Source organism: Glycine soja, chromosome 2, assembly GCF_004193775.1.
Source record: "Glycine soja cultivar W05 chromosome 2, ASM419377v2, whole genome shotgun sequence".
Lineage (NCBI taxonomy): Eukaryota > Viridiplantae > Streptophyta > Magnoliopsida > Fabales > Fabaceae > Glycine > Glycine soja.
Genome location: NC_041003.1, coordinates 6,805,676 through 6,815,481, shown reverse-complemented (window position 1 = coordinate 6,815,481; position 9,806 = coordinate 6,805,676). Strand labels below are relative to the sequence as shown.

At 30.4% G+C, this 9,806-nt stretch overlaps 1 protein-coding gene across 1 annotated transcript; it reads left to right on the top strand.

Annotated features, from left to right (window-relative positions):
- Positions 1-750: 750 nt before the first annotated feature.
- On the top strand, positions 751-2,991 carry LOC114384091 (ethylene-responsive transcription factor ABR1-like). The gene is made up of 2 exons (XM_028343764.1): positions 751-1,513; positions 2,116-2,991. The coding sequence occupies exons 1-2, from the start codon at positions 808-810 to the stop codon at positions 2,895-2,897; spliced, it is 1,488 nt and encodes a 495-aa protein (XP_028199565.1). The 5' UTR covers positions 751-807; the 3' UTR covers positions 2,898-2,991.
- The last annotated feature ends 6,815 nt before the right edge of the window (positions 2,992-9,806 follow it).

Below are 9,806 nucleotides of genomic sequence, written 5' to 3'. Positions count from 1 at the left end.
ATCCATTGGAGAATTAACTTATGTTTATTTTTAGTGAAATTTCTTTCCTCAACTACATATTTTTCATCTACAAAATTTACAAAATTTAAATCTTGCTTTAAGAGAACAAATACAAATATCACTCACATCAACAACTAAAATTCATTATTAATCTGAGCATACTAAAATTCATTTGAAAAACTGATTTCATTCAAAATTTCAAAGCAGATATTCTTAAATACATAGACAATTTAACTGGCTAATTTTTTAAGTTAATTATGGGTTAGTCACAATGATTCAGTGCCCAAATTATTAACTTCCATGTCCGAATAACAAATGTAAGAAAATGTTTTTGACTGTTTATGGTGATAGAGTTCAATTCAAACATGATCTTCTCTGTTTCTCTTTCTATCTCTAGAATGACACCGACATAAGCTCATGATTTTGCAAAAAGACTGCTGCAAGGTGTTAACTAGTTAGCTATATTTTGCACTTTCTATTTATTTCTCAGTCAAAGCTAGTTTACATGTGAACATGAATACCAAATTCTCAGCAGCGCAAGACCGTATACATATTTAATTATTCACTTTTTATTGTGTATTTACCGAAACTATTTCCCTTTTATTTATATATATATTTCAGAAACCCAAAAACAATTTGTAAGCCAAGAAAGTTAAACTAATAAAAAAATCATAAAGGTGGTGGAGGGGTGTGTGCGCTCACGCGCATGACAGAGCATACAGAACAGGGCATAGGAAATATCATATATACTATATATTATAGTTTAGTTTGCACTATTTTAATGGTGGCCGACTACCTTAATTCCACATGCTTAAATTTGGCACCTCTTTATTATATAACCGTTTCATTCTCAATAGCATCTCAAAGGGTGTCCTGAGAAGGAATCACACAAGAGAAATTTTGGGTGGATCTTGGCAATTTAAATTTGGTCCAAAAATAGTAAGAAAGAAAACCATAGTTTATATAGTTTTCATGTCCTTGCTAACGGTGGCGCACCAAAGGGGGTCAGGTGAGTTTATGCGGTTCACGGAAAGTCATGGCGGCGGTGGTGGCGGTGACGGCGATGGTGAATATGGTTATGGACATGATGATGGTAGAGGTGGTGGGGGTGGTGGTTCACTAGGGTTGAATTTTAACCAAGTGATGCAACAAGGTGAGGTTACAACGCAAGGAGGTACTTTGGTTTCAGGGTATAACAGGGGTGATCCAGATTTGAGAGAAATGGTTTCCGCTTTGACACATGTGGTGGTGTCTTCAGGGTCAGGCCAGAGGAGCACCGAATGGATCCAGCAAAGTGGTTTTCCTATGATGTCTGCATCTTCTCTTTCATGTTTGTCTTCTTTCTCTTCTCCTTCTTCTTCTGGAGCCTCTTGGGTTGGCCACAAAAGAGGCAGAGAAGAAGAAGAGAGTAGCTCTTCCCATAACATGATCCAACAACAACAACAAAGTGCTCCAAGACTCTTCAGAAACATTGGTGACTTCATGGTGCCTTCTCAAGGAGACTCATCTTCAGGTGCAATTACTTCACAAACCACTTCATCAAATTCACAATAAAACATGTTTTTCACACATACAATCACCACAATCACAATTCACTCATCATTTTATGTCATCCTCATCTCATGTTTTACATCTAAAACAACAAATAAGGTGTATATATATATATATTGCATTATCTTAAACTTTATCCAATTTATTTTATATTTTCCAAACATTCCAACTTGTTCAATAAAACAGCATCATAATTGATGTGTATTAAGTACTCATCCTTCTTTTCATTAAATTTTCTTTCCCTGCCACCTAGTGTAGGGCAACACCATTCCTAAATCTTATATTGCATGCAAAAAACACTTCATTTTTTTCATGTTTTGTAAACTAACAAATTTTCATTTAACAAAACCATGTTATCACAAAGAAAAACTTAATAAACTAAACATGTTCATTACTCACTAGTCACATACTCACATACCAAAATATAGGCTGCAAAATAATGCTACAACTACAACTACATCTACATCACCATGGTTCATAATTAAGCCATTCATTACACAATGGCATTTACTACACTAGTGCAATCATTTGTGTGTTTTATCTTATCATTTTTACTTCAACCAGCGACAGAAGAAGCCCCCACCTCCACAACTACAAGTGTAACCGCTGTGGCAACAACGGTTACTGAAACCCCACCCCCACCGGGAGGTGGGGAAAGGAGGAGAAAGTACAGGGGAGTGAGGCAGAGGCCATGGGGAAAATGGGCAGCAGAAATTCGTGATCCACACAAAGCAGCAAGAGTTTGGCTTGGAACATTCGACACAGAAGAAGCAGCAGCAAGAGCATATGATGAAGCTGCATTGAGGTTCAGAGGCAACAGAGCAAAGCTTAACTTCCCTGAAAATGTAAGAGCAGTTCCACCCATTCAACCTTTTCAAGCCACCACTAGGCTAACCGTTTCTGATTCCACCACCTCTCAATTCCGGCCACTCGTCACGGAGACGCCGCCCTTCATTCAGCAGCCACAGATTCAGGGCTCCTCTGACTTGATCAGAGATTACTTGCAATACTCTCAGCTTCTACAGAGTGATTTTCAACAGCAACAAATACAACAACAATCACCTTCTAGTTTGCTTCAGCAGTTGTACTATAATGCACAATTGGCTTCACTTCAATCACCTTCAGTGCTATCATCATCTCCTTCATTTTCTTCTTCCGTGTCACCAACACCATTCCCATTGTTCTCAACCTCTGCTCAGTTTTCCTCTGCTTCTTTCCCCATGTTTTCAAGTCAACAAATGGGCTATTTCCAGCTGCCGGAAAGCTGCCCTCCCGCTGGCGGCGTGCCAGAGTTTCCGCCGTCCACATGGTCGGGTACCAGTGGCCAGCCACCACCTTCTGGTTGATACAGTGTCTCAGTTTCCTTCATATTTTCCTTTTTTCTCTTTCTTTCATACTTACGATAAAAAAATGATTTGTTTTACTTATTTCCTTTTTTAAGGCTGAAACTTAGATAGTTTTTAAAATATTTTTGGTACTATTCTCGTATCAAAACAAATTTAGAGTTTCACTTCAGTAATTTATGTTTATGTTGATATTTAATATAAATTTTTATTGTAAATTACCAAGTGAAACTCTAATTCTTTATTATTATTATATATATATATATATATATATATATATATATATATATATATATATATATATATACCAAAAAGATCTAACTAACTGTATTTAAGTTTTGTACCTTTTCTAAATGATGGTAAATTCCTTGAACATGTAGTTTTGGAGTTAACTATTGTTTTGTTCCTATTCATGTAAAGAAGATTATTTGAAAACAGAAAAGGTGGGAGTGATTGAAGGTTGATGATGGATGAGAAAGAGTGGCAGGTAAAGACAAAGCAGAATTTAGGTTTTAGGGTTAGTTTATTTCCAATTCTCAATGGATTTGATGTTAACATTCCCTCAGTTATCCGTGGAAAGGCGTAGAAACCCATAGCTTTTACATACCCTCTGTCTGCTATCTGCTATACAGCCACAGATTTTATCAAAATGTTCCTATACTTTAGTTCATTTTTAATAATATTTTGTGAAGATTTAGTCATCATGATTATGGTTCTTTATCTTTTGGGTTATTTTGGATGTGCTCATTTATTCCAATCTTAATGAGCACGAGTAATAAATATATTGAATGCATTACTGATGAGCTCATCTCACACTAAAACCTCTCTGTTTGGTACAGAAAAAAAATTATGAAAGAAAGAATTTTTTTTAATTTGAATTAAAGAGAAAAGGAAAAGAAAGAAAATTTTTCTTCTTATCTAAATAGAACATATGATAACTTTTCTAGAATAAAATAAGCATGAAATTATTCATAAACTTTACCCAATCTTTATCATAATTATTTACTTTTCTTTCTTTTTCACCTCACTGTTTTACATCCTTTCAACAGTTTTTAATATGCTCTTCGAGTAATTCTTATTTCTAAAATTTTGTGTAACTAACTGTAACTATCCACTTGGAGATTTTGATGATAAATCTTTTATAAAACGAAATAAGTGAATTAATTATGTAATTATATTTAATTTTTGTTATATTTTTTAATAAATTACCAAATATGTGTTAAAAAAATTTGTTGAAATAAAATTATGTACGCATTTTTTCATAACCTATGTAATCTTTATTTTTGTAGTAGATGCAGGCTAATACTTAATGAAATATTAAGTATGTGCATGTCCCTGTCATTCATTACAAATCTTCAACATGTGACAGCACGGAATTTCTACCTTTTTATAAAGCCAGGAAATTTCCATCTTTTTTTATAAGCAGCGAAATTTCCACAATTGGCTTAATGACTATCTAGTTCAGTTTGAATTTTAGAAAAATATTCTTTGTCAAAAATTCTTCTGTAAAATTTTAATTGTAACATATTTTAATTATAAAATATGAGTTAATTGAAACAAATAGTACTATTCAAATCCTAAAATCTTCATTTTTGGAGAAAAATTTACTTAACCATTACTTTTAATCCCAAATGTTAATCTCTCAATTATGTTCAGTCAAAGAAAAAAGTTAAAATAAAGCCAAAGCTCACTACAACTAAAGTGGGTAGTTAACATGGTCTCTGGTATGAATGTGGTGTTCAGTTGTTTGTGCTTAATTTCCAAGTGGAGAGGGCCATGAAGTGGATCAGTCAAATAAATCATGTGGATCCTGGGATTGAGAAAGGGAAGGACTTTATGCAAGTTTTAAAAATCAACTTGTCCAAATAATGTTTTGAATGGCAGTTGGTCTTTGATATTTATAGTGTAGGTTATATGTTTCAAGGTTTTCCTTTTGAACTGATCAAATTTGAACCTACTTTTCAGTGCAGGACTTGTTTGACAAATGTTATCGAGTTATATAACAAAGAATAAACGCATTGACTTGACGAGTAGAAGTGATAATATAGTTATGGCTTTGAGATTGATTATAATTAAACTACACTATGCATTTGAAATCAAATTTTAAAATTGGCCACTTTCATTGAATTAGTTAAGTGGCTTGTAACTATTTTGTAATAATTTAAAGCGTCATGTAATAATATTCAGTTTATAAGTTTTTTTTTTTAACTGCAAAAGAGAATTTTTATTCAAACCCAAATCACAGCACAAGGTGTGCACATTATTGAGAAACAAATACAGCCAACAAATCAAGCTACAGCATACGAATTGATAAGTTTTTGAATTATTTTCTATAATTTCGAGTACATAATTTATCTCTAATATACGTCCTATCATTAGTCTAGATTTAAAAACAAGTATAAAATCAAGAGAGAAAACTTATTAATAAAAAGTGGGACTCATCACAAAAAAATATGTTTTTTAATATTTTAATCAACAGAGAGAAGTGTGTAAAAAAGGTGTTTCAAAATGTGTTGCTAAACTTTTTCTTTAAATTATTGTAACTGAATGCATAGTGCACGTAAACATGTAGTTTTTGTTTCTTAAACTCAAGGTATCTCTGTTTGAGAAACAAGAACTATAGTGAGTATACGTTGAACAAGATTACAGAAATGAAAAGCAAAAAAAAAGAAGAATTGAATACTGTAATTATCCACTTATCAAACTCACTGTCACCGTATGACATGATTTTTTCTAATCTAAAGCTTGGAAAGAATGATTTTGATATCATAATGAAAAAGCTAATTTAGTCACCAAATTAAGAAATAAACAGTTAAGATAATTACTGAGTAAAAATTCTTTTCTTTATGAACGTGCTACATTAAATTTGGAAATACTTGAACACCGATTTAGATATGGTGTTAATGAGGTGGCCCACCACAAGAATGTTTCGAGCAGCAACATTTATCACAATTTTTGTGTGATGGATGTTATTAAAGGTACTTTAGTCGATTGGGTTTTCGCAATTGATTTTGAAAGCGAAAGGAGGGAAGGTAAATGCTTTATTTTTAAATCAAAAGAGTTATATATTAGTAATATTTATAAAATTAAAAAAATATTAATATATTAAATTTATCTTAATTTATTACTTTTTATTTTAAAAATATTAAATTTAAAATATTTCTTAAAATAAAAATACTCTTTTTTTTCTTCTTTAAAACATCACTCCCAAGTCCCAAGTCCCAAGCATGTTCTAAAAGTTTGCAATAAGGCCACAGCCAAAAATAAAATTAAAGACCTAATTGTTTACAACACACACATATAGAGGTGATAAGATCTTCTAGATTAATTCTAATAAGAACAAAAATGCTATTAGACCACTACACTAACATCCTCCTGAATTGCCTTTTTAAATATAGTAGCTTCTTAGTATGTATCTTTTTCTATAAAGGAAAATGAAATAGAAAAAGATCGATTTTTTGGACCACGCAATTATCAACGACCTGACACCATATTATAAACAAACAACAACTCTTAGATAAGAACACACTATTTTTTTATAAAAAAAAAATTTATTAAAAAGAGAACACTATTATGTCACCAACATAATACATATACATACTTACATTATTTTATCTATATGAAGGTATTCTAGAAGAAATTTTATTTTAATTAAATAAAATTATTATATCAAATAAAACTCTTGTTTTAATTATTTATCACAATTATACATTTAATTTTAACTTCAAAAATATTAAGAAAACTAAAATAATTTCAGATCGGTTAATTCTTGTACTTACTCGCTAGCTAGCTAGTCATATTTGCATTATTTCACTTACTAATTCAGATTGATGATTTTCTAAAGAAAAAAAAAACACTTATTCTTGGCTTCAATCTTGCGCAGAAGATAAATTCACATAAGAAAAAAACCGATAGATTGAAAACTAAACAAAAAGGAAGCCATTGCGGCAATCGAAACCTGCAATATTGTTTCATTGCAGTCACGTTGTACGGTTTATTCTTAGTTCAAAGAAGGGTTACCTTTATCTCCATTTTAATTAATTCAAATATTAAACGAATTTTTTAGTGCTGTAAAACGTGCAAAATAATTTGTATTTAGTTTGTTTGTTCAACATTATTTTCATTTTTAGTGAGCCTTTGGACAATTAGTACACTATTTCTGTTCATATTATGCATGCCAATTAGCCTATGTTGGGCCGTGGGCATAGTTGGACCCCACCTTCCTTTGGATTATATTTTGATTAAGACATTGTTTTCATCTTAGATTATGTTTTTTTAAGTCATAATATTGGTATTAATATTTATTAATTTTATTGATAATTAATTTTAAAAAAAAATTAATTGATCACTTTTAATTTTTTTATTCATAATTTAAATTTACTTATGAATTGAGTTATATACCTATGAGTTAATTAAATATTTTAATTTTTTGGATTCATTTTGATCTTTTTTAAGATCGATTCATTTTTTGAAAAAAATGTATTTTATGGTGATTTAAAATTACTTGGTGGTGATTTTTAATAATCAAAAAATATAATTTCTTACTATTTAAATTAAATGAATAAATTGAATCAATTTAAAAAATTAGAAGATCAAATTAATTCAAAAAAAGCTAAAAATTAATTGAATCTTAAAAACAAATTAAAGTACTAAAAAATTAATTTGACAAAAAAAATGTCAAACTTGTTCGTCAATATTGGCATTCACAGAAATAAAAAACAAAGACATGGCACGTGTGTAGCTTAGAGTCTACCATATCAATTCGACACGTGGGGTATGTTCTATACCTAACGTCGCGAAGATTTAAATTAAGATCTCACTAAGAATTGTCCAAAAGACATTAATTAAATAATTATTAATAAATAAAAATTATTTTTAAAATGTTGATAAGAATATGTTGATAACTTCTGTAAAAACAATATGTTGTTAATATTAGTATGTTTTACACTTTTCATAAACACCTTTTATTTTTAATGATTTATTGATATCTTAAATAACCTTATCTTTCACATCTTTATAATTAGAAGACCTACGAATGAAAGTCCACATTATAAATTCTAATTCATAACCTTTTAGTTAAGACTCATTGGTGTGAAACATCAATTTGACTTTAATTAAAGAAACAAAACTGTTGAACTATTTTGATTCAAAATGTAAACAGCATTCGAGAATTAAAATATTGTAATCCTCCAAGGATTATTGAAGTTGTAATTTATTTTTTTGAAAGGAAAGTTGTAAATTTTTTAGAATCCCTAAAATAAATATTTTCCCTTTATTTTTACATGATACTAAATTTTACAATCTTAAACTTGACAATTATATATATATATATATATAAAACCCTTTGATAACAATCTATAGAACCCTTTCTTTTGCTTGAGTATTCAACCAAGTTCATCCTAAAAGAATTGGATTTGACTCCTCTAAATTACGTAAAAGTAAAGTAAGTGATGCCAGTCGTGTATTAAAAATAATAATTAATATTTTAATAAATGCATGTTTATTGTGCATATGCTTGCAAATTTAATTATTTATTTTTCACCATAACTGAGTGTACTTATTTTTCGCTCTAAAGTGAGTTATTTAGTTTAGAAGAGTCAAACTCAAAATTATGAATGCAAAAATGAAATTATAATGAGTTTTATAAGGAATAAAAATGCACCAATCCTTATAGTGAATGACAGAGCTTTGGGAACTAATTAATCTCTTGTCGGGAGTTAGAACTTGGCAATGAGGCATTAGAAGATTAATTGTGGAATGTGACTCTGAAGCAGCTATTTAGCTTGTGGAGAAGGGTTGTAGTCGTAACTCCTAACCATCGTTTTAGTAACATGCTTGGGACTTGAAACTTACGGTATCCTAGAGAATGGTTTGTCTGAGTGAACCATATTTTTTGAGAGGTAAATAATGTGGCAGATTAGCTAGTAAGTTATTCTTTTTCCCAACCTTTTGAGCTTAGTAGTGTTGATGTTGTACCTCTAAGATGTTTTATATTTCGTCTAAAGGACTTGATGATGATGATATTGATAACTATAATGCATGTAAAATAATGTGTGAGAAAAAAGTTTCACTTGTGAAGTGGAAGAGCCACTTGCTTTGCTTTAGCTTACCTCCTATTTTGGGAAACGAACAATATAGCACTTGGACCCAAAAGAGTCTCATCATCATAATTCATAAACCTAAGGCATGCTGATAACTCTTTGAAAATTAGTTCCAATGAAATTAAAAATAAAAAAAAAGTGTTTGAGATTAACGAGTGGAGCAGTGTAAGGATAAGCATGGGCATGCATCATGTGGTTCTCTATTGGTGGATGTGAGACGATAACATTAGCGTTCAATGGTGTTATAATTTGAAAATGATATGAATTTGTTTGTTTTGTGATTCCTATCCAAGAGAATAGTGATTTTTTGGATGATGTATATGTCACGTGTATATAAATTTTAGGATTCTATCAATTTTCACAAACCCGAATGTTTAGTGACGATAAGTTCTGAAGCTTTTTATTGCTTTTTTAATAGATTACCCGAAACTTTATATTGTAAATGTTCAGTGCTTCGTATTGCATTTGTAACTTTTTTACTAATTTTTATTTATAAATAAAAGTTTAGTTGAATAAAATCCTCGAAGCTCATTAAGGTCAAGATTTATATCAAAACTTAAAGAGCATTTAAGTCTCAATAAAATGCAAGATTATCACATTAGTAACATTCAAACCCACACAACAAAGATGATGAAAACAATAAATACATGTCATTTAGTGTAACTGCATTTGCAGAAGACGATGAAGGTGAACACTTCTGGAGTGTGAATATTAGCAATGATAAACCGAAAGTGAAAGATACAAAAATTCTGACATCAATCAAGTTAATGAAACGTACAACTATTTTTTTACCACATTCTAATTTTAATCA